The sequence below is a fragment of the Nyctereutes procyonoides genome, unplaced genomic scaffold (genome assembly GCF_905146905.1).
Source record: "Nyctereutes procyonoides isolate TBG_1078 unplaced genomic scaffold, NYPRO_anot_genome, whole genome shotgun sequence".
NCBI classification, from domain to species: Eukaryota; Metazoa; Chordata; class Mammalia; order Carnivora; family Canidae; genus Nyctereutes; species Nyctereutes procyonoides.
The window spans coordinates 612,313-627,289 of NW_026575037.1; the positions used below are offsets into that span (position 1 = coordinate 612,313).

General features: G+C 39.1%; 1 protein-coding gene across 5 annotated transcripts in view; it reads left to right on the forward strand.

The window, feature by feature from the left end:
* Window positions 1-14,977, forward strand: part of DNM3 (dynamin 3) — a 555,059-nt gene that overhangs the window by 507,803 nt on the left and 32,279 nt on the right. For all 5 annotated transcript variants that reach the window (XM_055319209.1, XM_055319207.1, XM_055319208.1 and 2 more), the window contains one exon: window positions 7,503-7,667. In XM_055319209.1, the coding sequence (XP_055175184.1) occupies window positions 7,503-7,667 (165 nt within the window). The remainder of the gene's footprint in view (window positions 1-7,502; window positions 7,668-14,977) is intronic.

Below are 14,977 nucleotides of genomic sequence, written 5' to 3' on the forward strand. Positions count from 1 at the left end.
AACCCACGCTGACACATAAAATTAGCCATCACAAATTGTTTTTATGTTTACCCTATTGTATTTGATCCTATTTTCTGGAAATTTTTCTTTGGAAATATTCTGTTTCCTATTTTGCTATTCCAAAGAAATGTGATTTTTTTTTCACTAAAAAGGAAATTTGTATCAGTTGATTCTAATTCTAGTTCTCTTTAGGAAAAGGGTTTTCTTTTTACCAAAGTTAAATTTAAAACAGGTATTTTTCCAAGAGTCAACACTTGAAAAATAATTTTGGCCCTTTCAATATTACTAATATCACCAAATAAGATGGTGAGGCCAGTGGTTATTTTTAAAGAAACTGTCTAAATTGTTGTGCTTAGACACTTTATTGTTTGTTTGAAAATGAGGGACAAAAGGTTGTTATGCTGTGGTAAGCAAACTTGGTATATGTAAAGATTGAAATTTTCCAAAAATAAGTATTCATAAGTTTAGAAAAAAATCTCAGCAAGATTGTTTAAATGGTAGTGTTCAATGTGTTTAAAATATCTGAATCTTTCATATTCACAAATCTATCTGTTAATATAATACAATATGGGACTTTAAATAGATTAAAAACAGATTGGGATTACTATACCTTCAGGGCACCTGGATTGCTCAGTCTGTTAGGCATCTGCCTTCAGTTCAGGTCATGATTCTGGGGTCCTGAGACTGAGCCCAAAGTCAGTCTCTCTGCTCAGTGGGGAGTCTACTTCTCCTCTTCTCTCCACTTGTGCCCACTCTTGCTATCTCTGTTGCTCGGTCTCTCTCTCTCTCTCTCAAATAAATATATAAAATCTTTTTTTAAAAAATGAATTACTGTAACTTCTAGGAAGACCTCAGGACAGAGTACAGAAGTCTTCAAATTTCTCTACAAATCCTCACATCCACATTTGTTTTTACAGTTGCAGATAAAAGCCATTGTTTCAGGGCATCTTAAATGCAAGTACAGGACTGTCAGTTATCTGAGGGAACTCCTCCTTCCCCTTATTCCTCTAGATCCCACTTATTCATTGCTGTCATCATTCAAGTTATTTATTGAAGACATGGACATACACTGGCCCCACACAGAAATATGCTATTAGCAGCTCTTGGGCTGAGTGAGCGTTAGAAAAAAAAAAAAGCTACATCAGAACATAGGCTTGTTGTTGTTTTAATCAAGTATGTATCTTTCAGATCCCCATGTAGTTTTTTTCCAATGGCTGTTTAATTTCACATTAATCTTACCTAGTTTTGTAGTGTTTATGATGATGCCATGTAGAGATGAAAAGAGAATAAAAGCTTTAAGGAGAGTAGAAAGATAATAGCAGGTGAAGGAGAAGAGGGAAGGAAGAAAAGTGATGAAAATGACAGAAGCAGAAGAAGTTGGGTCCTGCCTGCTTTGTCCAGTCGGTCACCTCCACAGGATCAGGTGAGGCTCAGTGTTTTGTCCTGTGTTATGATGTTTCTTGCAGATTGGAGACGTAATTAGATCCCAGCATTTGACTGGAGTCGCAGTTCCAATCTGTAGACAGCCTTAGATGGAGTCACCAACACCTTTACGTCAGCTGAGATCATTCTGGATGCAGATAGTTACTTATCCTGCCCAGACTGGGAGGCTCCACATGGAGAACCCAGTTGTAGCAATCTAAGCACTTATTCACATTTACTGAATAGCAACCCCTCAGTTACCTGGAGCTTGGTCTCTTAGGTTCTTTTTGGAACAGAAACCTAATCCCTCAGGAGATGGCTTGGGTGAGTGTTTGTTTTCAAATATTCCACAGTATTTATGAAGCTCCTACTACATATAGAGGGCACCATGCTGACTACTAAAGATAGAACAATGAGCATATTTCCTCAGTCTCAGTCCAAAATCTCACCCAACTCTGAAGGTTCAGCTCTGCTGTGGTCACCCATAGGGACTCCCTGGAAGCCCTGTACTTGAGCTCGTCCTCTGACTCACTGGCTCCTCTCACCCTTGCTCATGAGCAAGCCCTGTGTCTTTTGACTTCCTTTGTGTCCATCACAGTTCACCTGAGACACTAAACAAGTGTTTTTCAAATTAATTAATAAAATATCCGTCACAAGGCACCAGACTACAAATCTATACTCTTCTCAAAGGCTTTGCGGAGCATGCTTCTCCCTTCTCCCATAGTTTTTGGGTCTTGTGGGTTGTTTGTTTGTTTTACAAGTTGAGTTGCTGCCTCTACAAATTAGCCTCTAATTAGCCTCTGCAAATGAGAAGTACATGACTGAACACGGGGAAAGGTTTTCAGTGAGACATTCTTCCTAATATGGGGCTGGAAAATTCAAAGCTGCTTTACCATGGTAAACGCTCTTTCCATAATGGTGACCCGATTCACTAAGAAAAAGTTAAGTGATATTTTTTACTGTTTGTTTAAGGTAGTGGAGAAATTGTATAACAATAATAAGATGCTTAGAAAGGGGCAAGCGTTGCTTATCTGGAAAAATCACTTATGTAGATCTGCAGATTATAATGCAGTGCTCTCCACTGGTGAGAAGAGATGCAGCAAATTCCCCCCCTGCCCCCCCCCCACACACACACACTCCCCAAGAGCTAATATGTTTACTTACGTATTTTTGCCAGGATACTTTGCATTTCTATCATTCCACTTTTAAAGAGTTGCAGTGACCTTAAGAAAATAACCTTATGTAGATGGTTTTAGTGATCCTCTAAGAAGCCTATGACATAGTTCCATAAGAAATTTAAGGAAAGAAAAGAGACAAAAATAAAATACATGAAAAATAGATATCCCCCATCAAGGCCAGATCTCCTACAATGGTTGCTTTAAGGTATGGTGGGGGGCAACTGGTTGGCTCAGTGATTGAGCATCTGCCTTTGGCTCAGGTCATGATCCCTGGGTCCTAGGATTGAGTCCAGCATCAGGCTCCCTATGGAGAGCCTGCTTCTCCCTCTGCCTATGTCTCTGCCTCTCTCTCTGTGTCTCTCATGAATAAATAAATAAAATCTTAAAAAAAATAAGGCATGGTGGGAATTATTTCTGATTTGACTATTTCATCCTCTCACCTTTTAAAGTAGTAAGTCTTTAGGAGAAAGCTTTTAAATTAAAATTTTGTAAAACAGACTGTTTTCTGAATAGCATGCAAATAGTTTCAGAAGAAAGAAAATTACAATATTGTTTATAAACAATTTACAGTGCTGAGTCGTTATTTTTCATTGTTTAAGCTGCATTAGATTTCACAAAAGCTGTTTAGTACAAAATTACAATAGGAACGCCTGTCCATTGTATTTTTCAGAAGAAAGCTGGTTTTCACAATATTATTCACATTTTGTAAACAGCATCAATGAACCTGCACATAAAAGGTTAAATGTTTGCAGACCATTCTTTTTTGCCTCAAAGATCAGAGACAAATTACTATTTTTATTTTACATTCCCTTGATGAGGATAATGATAAACAGCTGTCACTTCAGTGCTTAGACTGCAAAGAATCCTATTGCAATCCTATAATTTAAACAAAGAAAAAATACGTAGTCATACACAGTATACATAAGAGCACAACAGAGAATTTGGTTAGAACTGGGTCAGAGAAAAGGGAACATTTGCTCTCTGAAATTACTCAGTTAAAAGAGAGTCCATCTATGCACATTTCCCCCATTTTTCTTAGATAGATTAGAAAGGGAAAGTATTTCTTCTTTCTTTCTAAAATCAGAAAAGAAATTCAATTTGCATTCTGAATTCTGTGACTCCCATCATGTCCATAATATTATCTGAATGGTTAAAGTTTACATGTGATCACATATTATTTCCAAATGCTAAAGAGAATTTCAAATTGTTTTATGGGTTATTCTGGAATAATTCTTCTTCCTCCTCCTCTCCTCCTTCTCTTCCTCCTCCTCCTGTCCTCCTCCTTCCCCTCCTCTTCCTCTCCTCCTCCTCCTCCCCCTCCCCTTCCTCCCCCGCCGCCTCCTCCTCCTCCTCCATCGTCGTCTTATTCTTCTTATTTTTTTCTTCCTTTTACTGTTGAGAATTAAACCATTCGGTGTTCTCCATTCGCTCTGATACTTTCTTTGTTCTTTGCATCTGGTTTCAAAAAGTGAAAGTGAATGTCTTTTGCATGTTTTGATAAGCAAAAACTAAAGTGAGGCTAAAAGTTAAAAGTTGTGTGAAATGGGAAAATTCAGTGTTTCTATATAAAAATGTGGATGATGACATATATCATTTCTTGGTGTTTTATATTTCTGGAGGTTCTTTCAAAAATACTATTTACTCTGCTTTTCTCTCCTGTTTCAATAATCTTTTTTCTTTACAAACAGCAATATTTTAATGACATCTTTTCCCTGGAAACTCGTTTTACATTTATTATTTTATCTATAAAACTGACTTGATGTATTATGGATATTTCACCATTTCGTAATACTTCTTGATTTTTTTATACTTAAGGAAGAAAAATAAATTTGTTAATATTGTATGCATGTTACATTTTCTGAACAAATTTCACCTCTCAGAGACTCAGCATGCTCTTCTATAGGTTGACAATAACAAGGGCCTCTACCTCCTGAGGTTGTGGTATGGATCTTCTATGTAAAGTGCTTAGCAGAGTACCTAGAACACAGCAAGTGCTCAATAAGTGTTCCTAGGGCAGGTGGAATATTGACAATGAAATGTCATCACCCCCAACTGTTAAATACCATAGCAAAACCTCAGTATATTTCAGATCAGAGAGACAAACTGAATTGTATTTTATCTACTAGAGAGGTTTATGTCGCTTTGTATAAAAGATATTTTCCTCACAAAGCTGTCGGTCATCTGTTCTCATTTATATACATAATTTCATAAGCATTTTATCATTCTCACTGTTATCAAGTAGTAAGAGACCCTAACTCATCACCCTGAGTGATTCCTCTGGTCTCCAGTGTCTCTGACATGTACACAGGCACACTTAGAGGCCCTGTAATGCACCAGAGCAATTTCCTTGATTTAGGTAAACCCCTTTTGCAGTTGTTAACTCCTCCTCCCATGCATTGAGCTCTGTGCTGGGTGCTGAAAAAGGAGGGATAAACAAGACCCCAGAATCTAATAAGAAAGGAACATGAAACTAGGCTGGATATTAAATAATATAAGTGAATACAAGACACAGAGGAAGTACAGAGGTGGGAGGGGGGGATGATGGGGACCTGGGGGTTTTCAGGAGCTTGTCCAGAAGAGGTGATGATGAAGCAAGACTCTGAAAGATGGAAGATCTTCACTGGGGGGAGGAAGGGGTTCTGGGCAAAAGTGACAAGCTTGCAGAAAACACAGAGGTGTAAAAAAAAAATACACTTGCCATTTTTATATTGCTCTAATTGAAAATGTTTTATGCTCAAATTTTTCACTTTAAATTTTCATAGTATATGTTGAGAGCCAAGCAGCTCTCTAACTCATATTCCATGAATATCCAGAAAGGAAAGAAAGCAGCTAAAATGTATTGAGGCCCTTGGCCAGGTCATCTCCTCTGTGTTATCTCATTTAGCTTCCACAAGTTTACCAAGGACACGGATCCCCATTTTACAGATAGGAAAGCTGAGTTTTAATTACATCAAGTAACTGAAATGTGGCCACACAACCAGTCCACAATAGAGCGTGACTTTGAACCTAGAGCTTTCACTTTCAAATACGTTATCCTTAAAATAACACTGTAGTTACTACTGACTCTTACAACTTGGGTTCAACAGGGAGCACATTTGCAGTGGTTTTTAAACCCTAGAAAGAAGTTTGGAAAACTGATTGTTTTTTCACTGCCATGGCTTACCTTCCCTCTATCACTTTACCACATTATGGCCTTAGCTTTTTACCTACTTGTCCTAGATCCTTTTGTGCTTGTCTATCACAAATTAATAATAAAAATAGAGAACTACCTAAGACTCGATTTAGCTCTTTGTCTCAGTGAGCCAAGACCATTTAAAACAACAGTCATGGGATGCCTGGGTGGCTCAGCAGTTGAGCACTTGCCTTCGGCTCAGGTCGTGATCCCTGGATCCAGGATCAAGTCCTTCATCGGGCTCCCTGTGAGAAGCCTGCTTCTCCCTCGGCCTGTGTCTCTTCCACTCTCTCTTTCTCTCTGTGTCTCTCATGAATAAATACATAAATCTTTAAAAATGAATAAATATATATAAAACAGTCATTTTTGAAACTTCTTCTACCTTGCTGGAGTAGTGGTTAGATACCTCAGAAATGTCCTCCAATGATCACCCTGAAGCATGGAGTCATACTCTCAGGATTGGAAAAATGACTGTAGTGATTTAGTGAGCACGTTATTTTAATATTTTTTAAAAGTATTGGATATTTCTGAGCAAGAGAAGCTGATATAAATAACTAGGACCTATTTCTCTCTTTGTTATTGTTGACTTTGTCAGCCTACAAATATGCCTTTTACACATGCATATTGATTCAAAGGAAAAATGTCATTTATAGATCCATTTAAGCACAGTGCTTTGCCTAGAACTGATACGATGATTGAAAACCTGGCAGATCAAAGTATGTACATTTCCAAAGAAAAGTACTTCATGCCTACAATGGAAGCAATAAATTATCCCCCCTCCTTTTTTTTTTTTTTTTTGCATTTGTAATTAAATCTTTCCAAATGTTAGAAAGTAGCCAGACCACTAACAATATTTGTATCATGTTCTGGGGCTTAGATGGTTCAACCTGACTTGAAATGGAGACCATTTGTTCTAAATTGATTTCAATGCCAAGCCAATAGGTCAGCCCTTAATGATGAAGATGCCATTCCAGCCCAGCCTCTGGTGGATAAGCCAAAATTAATTAACTCAAGTCCCATAGTATAGAAAACAGATGCTTCTCTCATGTTGCACAAATAAATTCTTTGTGTATAGATGTGTTCTGTTTTATTCAAAGAATAACAAGTTGGAAGTTAAAATTGTAAGTTTTCCACAATGGAGCCAGCCTTTAGTAGTGATGACAGAAGCATGAATTTACAGAACAAATTCCAGCAAGTGCATGGAAAGATGAATTATTCTCTATATCTCTTATTTTGACTCCAGGCCAGGCCCAGGAGATTTAGTTTTAAAACCTGGGCTGATGCAAATGCTGATCCATTCCAGGACAGACCTAGGAGTTCCAGAACAACACCAAGGTTATTTCTAATCTATAGAATCCCTTGAGACCCCTCCCAGAGATTTGCATCTGCATCATTTGCTTGGATTCAGTTCTTTGGCCAGCTTGCAAATGGCTGAAGATTAGACTGTTCTCTAGAGAGATGTTGTTAGGTGAACTGTTTATCTGGTTATTCATCTCAGCATTCACTCAGAATAGTTGCCTTTCCCAGGTTGTGGCTCGTTAAAAGTTGAGTAATAACTGCATGGTTCTGATCTCTTTTCAGAATTAATGGGTATGTTTAAATAAAGATGATACCATCTAGTAATAGGACTCCAAATACAGTGATCAGAAGTTGATCGTCTGAGAATGTATGGTATTTTTTTTCTTTTGAATGAATGCAAAATAATACATGTTTTCTTTCCTTTCTGTTAGACTGAAAATGATGAGAATGGCCAAGCAGAAAACTTTTCCATGGACCCACAATTGGAGAGGCAAGTGGAGACCATTCGCAACCTCGTAGACTCCTACATGTCTATCATCAACAAATGTATCCGAGATCTTATTCCAAAAACAATAATGCACCTTATGATCAACAATGTAAGTGATTATAAACTGTCTCATTCTAACTTCTAACCCATCTTAGTGTGGAAAGTGCTCATAGTCTCATCAGTTTTTTTTATGATATTTTCTGGATTGTTAAAATGCCTATTACCTAGGTTCATTTATTTTCTATTAAAAGCGGTAAGTGGCTAGTGAAAGAGAATTTAGGAAAGCAAACATGGAATAGCCATAGCATTGTGGTATTCCCTATAGCCTATCTCCTCTTGAAGAGTGCACATTTGCTCACCATAAAGCAGAGCAAAAATACTGTAGCTGCAGTCGGGGTATAAGTGAATTGCAAAGCCAACAATAAAACCAGATGCCCTGGCTCCTAGACTTTGAGATTAAAGGCAAAAAATATTTATTCTTTTCTACACACATGCACATAAAATACGTTATATGATTATTTTCACCTTCTAAAAACTATGGAATGCTATTTTAACCTGGGAAATGGCTTTTTGCCCTATCCCCTTGGATTCAAAGTCAGTCAGCTTCTCTTTTCTAAGGTAATGATGATATTGCCACAGATGTTAAAATGCCTGCTAGACTAGCCCTCAATTGATCTGTATCATATAGAATCCCTCCCTTTTTGTGGTTACCTTTACAGTGGTCATGATATGATACTTACATTATGTGGTCTAGTTTGGCAGCTCCTTTATTGAAGTACAAATAATATCATGGGTTATTTGAGAAATTATCTTTTAGATAAGATAAGCTATAATGGGGTGTTTTAGAATAGGCTTTTCGGACTCTTGAAAAGGAGACACCAACATTTTTAGTTCTAGCTATCTTCTAGGGACACCTTTTTATTTAAATCAATAATATATGATGAGCGTTTGCTTGTGATAAATACAAATTAGTTGGCAAAGGTACTGGACACAGTTGAAATCAGCAGAAACCTATATTATTAAGCCTGGCTCTGCTACAGACTCTATTGACCTAAATAAAGACAAATCAGTTAACTTCTTTACATTTGTTTCCTCCATATGTAAACTACTAACCATGACTTAGGGAATTTTTTTGTTAAGATTTTATTTATTTATGAGAGACACAGGAGAGAGGCAAAGATATAGGCAGAGGGAAAAGCAGGCTCCCCATGGGAGCCCAATGTGGGACTCCATCCCAGGATCCCAGGATCACGTTCTGCGCTGAAGGCAGGCGCTCAACCACTGAGCCACCCAGGTGCCCCTGGTTTAGGGATTTATTTCAGAAAATAGTACATGTAGAAATACTATGGAAAAATATACTTGTAAGAAACCAATGTGTCTGCCTGCCTATTTAAGAACCATAAAGAAGGGCATCCCTGGGTGGCTCAGTGGTTTAGCGCCTGCCTTCAGCCCAGGGTGTGATCCTGGAGACCCGGGATCGAGTCCTACGTCGGGCTCCCTGCATAGAGCCTGCTTCTCCCTCTGCCTGTGTCTCTGCCTCTCTCTCTCTCTCTCTCTGTGTGTCTCTCATGAATAAATAAATAAAACCTTTTAAAAAAAGAACCATAAAGGGCCTTTTCCATATCTCAAGACTTTTTTCAGAATTGTGTTTGTAAATATCACATTCTATTTGTTGTTCATGGTATATTTGTTCCTTGAAGAAAGGTTTCCTCAAAGAAACCCCTTGAGGGAAACCCTTCTTGAAGAAGCTCTAAGTACCCAAGGTTTTTATCTCTATTCCCTACACATTTTTGCATAATCAAACAAGGTTATTAGGATGCTTTGAAGTATCAGCAGTAGATAAGCAGTATCTAGGAAGTTTGGAAACCAGGAATTGCACTCAAGCTTAGTCACTGGCCCACTGTGTGACCAGAAGCAAATTATTTGGCCCCTCTGAGTTGAAGTGGGTGACTTCTAAAATGACAATAAGAACACTGAGCGGCCTCACTGAATTGTCAGAGAATGTAATAAATGCGACCGTATGCCATTTTGAAAAATACAGAGTACTAAACAAATTGTCTGTGCATTTTTTTAAACTACCCTCTTAATTTTAGTTAAATGAGTTCAGGTTGTTTTGCTGTGGTATATCCAGGCACTTGCTTATTTAAACATTTTCCTGATGAAGTATCATTTATCTTTTCAGTGTTTGATGGCGAGTCATTAGTGCTGCCAGCAGTTCAAACACTTCTTTGCTCTGCACTGTATTCAATCATCCACACAGGAAATAGCCCTTACTGTCTATACTGTGAGGAGGAGCCTGACACTAATTAGTTAAAAGGAGAAAGAAAAAAAGACCCTCTTGCAAATCTATCCTACTTTCACCTTCTCAAGAAACACACACACACCCACACACCCACACCCACACACACACACACACACACACACACACGAAGAAATGCCGGGTTAATTGCCCTCACCCCTCACCAGTGTTCTTGTTGGTTTTAATGAAATGGCTAAGCCCCCGCCCACAGGGAGTTGTCCAGGGAGAGCTCTGCAAGCTGTCTTAAGAGAGACCTTACACAGGAATAATGAGACATGGAGACTTATAGGAATGTGTGGAGAAAACAGAAACATCATGACACGCTGAATTCTTACGAAATACGGTTCTCTTTGTTTGAAATTTAACTTTTTGTGTCTGTCAGAAAAGAGTTTACATAACTCAGATGACCACTATTATTTTGTCTGCTTTTTTACACTATACATAAAAATACATAGTCATATCTATCTGTCTATCTGATAATGATATATATGTGAAAGAAATAAATTACCCTTTATAAATGCCATATCCTCATGGCATCTTATTGTACGGGACACCTGGACCCTTTCTATCCATTCCAGAAGTGCCCTGTGGAGTTCAAGGAACAGAAACGTGGTGAACACCCAGCGCTGTGCCATGCATACGTGCTGATTTTTTGTTCGGTGTTGAGAGACTTCAAGGCAGAGAATTCATCATAGAATCACAACTAGAAAACAAACGCCTTGACTCCTCATTCTGAACTCTATCCACTTAACCCTGCTGCTTCTATATTTGGCTCCTGGTTAGACCCTGGTTCTCCAGAATCAACGACTACCTGAAGCGGGGGCCTCTGTGTGTGGACAGTCACCGTCGAAAGCTGCACTGTGGCCTTTCCTCTCTGAAATGGCAGTGGCTACCCGGCCTTCTGAAAAAGAATGCGTTTCAGCCAACTTTCCTAAAGTTCAGAATTTGGTGGGCAGTTTCCTTTGAAAGTTTACATTAAGTGCTCTGCCACTCAAGTCTCCATATGGAATTATTTAAGAAGTTTAAAGCCAGCAATAAATGCCTTGCCTCAGACATACTGTAAGCCTTTGTCTGTTGAAGCATAGCAGCTGTTGCATTGCTTAAGCGCACTAGGGAACAGCGGCCCAAAGAAATAGCAAGTTTATGACAGCCGGTCATTCTGGACGGGCTACAGTCGAAGCAGCAGAGTCTTGTTGAGGACTTTAAAGTCAACACACACCTAGCACCCCATGGCAGGCACAGTTTGATGGCCTCTTTCTCTGCAGCTCACCCCATCAGAAGATTCTCGGTCCCAGAATCAGGGAAGGGAATCCAGCTTTACTGTGAAAGCGTCAGTGGCAAAGCCAGACATCATTCTGTGCTGGTATCCATAGGACAGCCATCCACTAGGTACTTGTGATTTTGCCCAGATTATAAATGAAGAAACTGAGGCTCTGAGAGGTTAAGTGACTCACCCCGGCTCTCAGAGCTGGGACTGGCAGAGTCAAGATTAAAACCCAGATCTTCTCATCCACAGTCCGTGAACGCGTATGGTGAGATTAGGCCAACTACACAGCTCAGCTAGCAGGGCTCCTGTCCCCATAGCATATACCTGATGTATCTTCCCCAAAGGCTCATTTGCTTGGATATTTAATTAGGGTTTGTTTGAATATGAGAAACGTTTTAAATCTTAACTAGTAACTCGAGCAAACCCAGATAATACAAAATAGAACATAAAGTTTTTATGAAATTTTTTAGCAATCAAATATGAAACCCAGAGGCATTTCACACTTGGAGTGCATGCTGCTGCCTGTGCCCCTGGACCCCTGGAGGTCCACATTTACTCTCCTTGGCCATTGGCACTTTGGTGGAAAATCAGTAACATGTGCTCCAATTTCAAAACTCACTGTAACTTTCACATGTATGAAGTAGAGTGTTATTTCAAATGTTCATTATTTGAGGTGAAAGTATCCCTTAAATACCAGGGCACTGATTTGTTTCCACGGGTCAAGAATTCAGCATCCTTCCCAAGAAACAGATCAGGACCAGGACCAGAAGCTCCCCTCTCCCCACTTTCCCCCACTACCATCATTCTGCACCGAGGGTAACACTCCTGATGTCTTACAGCATAGCTTATCTTAGCTCTGGCTGTTCTTAAACTTTGGAATCATATAGTGTGTGCTTTTTTGGTGTCTAACTTCTTTTGCTTGCTGTTAGGTTTGTGAGTCAAAGGATGTCACTTTTTAAAAATATTTTATTTATTTATTCAAGAGAGAGAGAGCAGCAAGCAGGGGGAGCTGCAGAGGGAAAGGGAGAAACAGTCTCCCCACTAAACAGGGAGCCTGATGTGGGGCTCGGGGCTCCATCCCAGAACCCCAGGATCACAACCTGTACTGAAGTCAGAGGCTTAACTGACTGAGCCACCCAGGTGCCCCAGGATGTCACTTTTTAAAGAAGGAAAACAGCACTGGTCTTTAGCGGAAATATATCCCTGAGAAATGGAAAGGAAGCTAAAGCAGATGTGAAAGAATTATGAGATCTCAAAGAACCAAGTTCCTTTCCCAAACTAAGCAAATTTAAACTTCTCGATTATGTTTTTCATATATGTCTTCATGAGAATGACAACTATCACCGTGTTGCAGACTGTGGCCCTCCCGTCTAGAAACAGACAGCTCTTAAGGAAATGGTCTCTTTAGTAACAGAATTATGTGAAAATTTTCAGAATGTCCCTTCTATTTGTGAAGGTTTTAATAGGGTCTTAATTATGAAGACAAAGAAGGTTTAAGATCCCAAGCTATTGCAGGTTGATAGAGAAGGGTTAAAGTAAGAAAGAGAAGAAAACATGTGGAACGTTTTTAATGACCTCACATTCCTTTACACTGAGCAGAACGACATGGTGCGGTCATGCCTGTTTATCTAGCCTGTAGACTCTGAACTGGAATGAGGTTTTGTAGTATGAGAATTTTTTGTGAACCATACCAAGATGTATAGGTTATAAGGTGTTATAATTAAAAGCATAAATATTATTTCAGGTCTCGCATCCAAGTATAATTCGTTTATGCTGTGTTCTGTGAGGTGTATTCTAAATGCCATCACCTCAAAGGGATCTTACTTGGTCTCCCTGTCATGCAGAATCCCTGATTTACGTATGTGCACCACGGACATGCGGACTGCTCAGAAAGTCCCCAAAGTGTCTGGAAACTCCCTGACATCCCCCTACCTTTGTTCCAGTTGTGGCATCACAAAACTAGGCTAGCAGGAGAAGAGAAGAGTCTTTCTAAAATTTTGTTTCATTGAAAAATAAAATGTTTACCCTCCACTCTGAATTGAACTGTATGTGTGTCTTGACACCCGCGATAGCTTTCTGTGTGTTCTTCTCCCTCTAAAAACCTCATGCCAACTTAATTTCGCCTGTGTGCTTTACAAAGAACAGCTTTTGCTTACCGAACACTATCAAAATGCTAGGCATTGCGCGAGGCAATTCATAATTATTCTTTCACTTGATCCTCACCACGGCCCTAGAGACAGCTACTACCACTGTCCCCAGTTTACAGATCAGCATCCTGAGACTGAAAGAGGTAGTTATTTGCACAAGAACAGCAAGTGTGGGAGCTGGGACTCAAATTCAGAGCTGAGTGTAGAGCGAGTGCTCCTAACCACTGTGTCTTACTGCCTTTTTTTCTCTCATGCTAGTAATATTCCTATTAATTCATAACATTGCCAAATCTTTGGGATAGTAGGCCAGTTTTAGTGTGTTACGTTCTGATGTGGGAGAGTTGATTCAAGGCAGATCTTTGATCAGAATGCTGAAACAAGCCCTCATTATTTTATTTCGTGGTTTGTTTGACAGTCGCTTCTTAATTCAGATCTGCTTTAAATCTCTTCTTGGAAGGACCTTCTTTTAAATTGTGTTTAATAGATTCTAAGTGATACTCCAGTTAGATGTAAAGCTTCAAACTAGCTTAGCCCAACTGCTGTTCAATGCCAGGAAAATTGTCTGGTTTTGAGTTTTGAGTTGCATCATCTATCTGAGTGCATGCACACTCTCAGCAGCAGAAGATTCGTGCGAGTGCCCCTGACTGTGGGTACCTGCAAGTGTGCTTAAAAGTGACTGAATCTCCAAAAAGGGGGATGAAGTATTCCTTAATCCAGATCCAGTGTCTTTCCTCTAACTTTTAACTTACTTCCTGACTTCTGATTTTCTGTTCTCTGACTCACCCAAACCTCAGTGCTTGAAATGTTCTTGTTCCTTTCGCTCCTCCCCTTTCACATCAAAACAGCACCTCATCCACCTGGGTTTTCCTCCATAATGTAATTTATATGTGCCCATCTTTTCTATTCCACTGCAGTCTTGCTAAATTAAACCCTTACTGTCTCATAAATGACATATAATGGTCTCCTAACAGATTTCTTTCTCTCAGCTGCCACCCTTGAAAATTCTTTTCCAATCACAGACAGATTACTTTTTCTAAAACTCTATTATATTGTTTCACTGACTTGCTTAAAAGTCTTCCATGGCTTCCCATTGCCAAGTGGATAAAGTTCAAACAGTTTGCTTGGCGTTCAAGGCTTTCACATCTGGCTCCAGGTTACCTGGCCAAATTTACCTTCCACAGCTATCACACATAAACCTTCTACCCTCTAGACAGTTGCCCAAATACATCTCGTCTACTAGATTACTTCCACATTTGAATCCCTCTTGGTTTACAAAATGTGGACAGAGAATACTTTTCATTTCACCACAGTGAAGCTATGATTTTGCTGAATTTTCTGATCAGTATAACTATTTACATAGCCTGACAACTTTAAAAAATAATAAAGCTACGTGTTTTAGACTCTTGTCATCTCTTGGTTACATATTTTAACTACAACTCGGGAATTCTGAGCATCTGACAGCTGTGCTGCTGTCTGCCTAAATTTGTAACAATTAAATATACTGGCCTTTGGAATTTCTTAGAAAGATCCAGTGACTCTAAATAAGTATTAGTCTTATTTAACAGAGAAACTGAAAAATCCAAGTTGGTTTATTTTTCTAGGCTTAAGTTAATTAGCATACATGCTGTACCACTCTAAAATAATGATGCTTAGACATAAATTGTCTTTGCTAAGCATTCAATCCAAGTGGGTGGGGTAATGGGGTA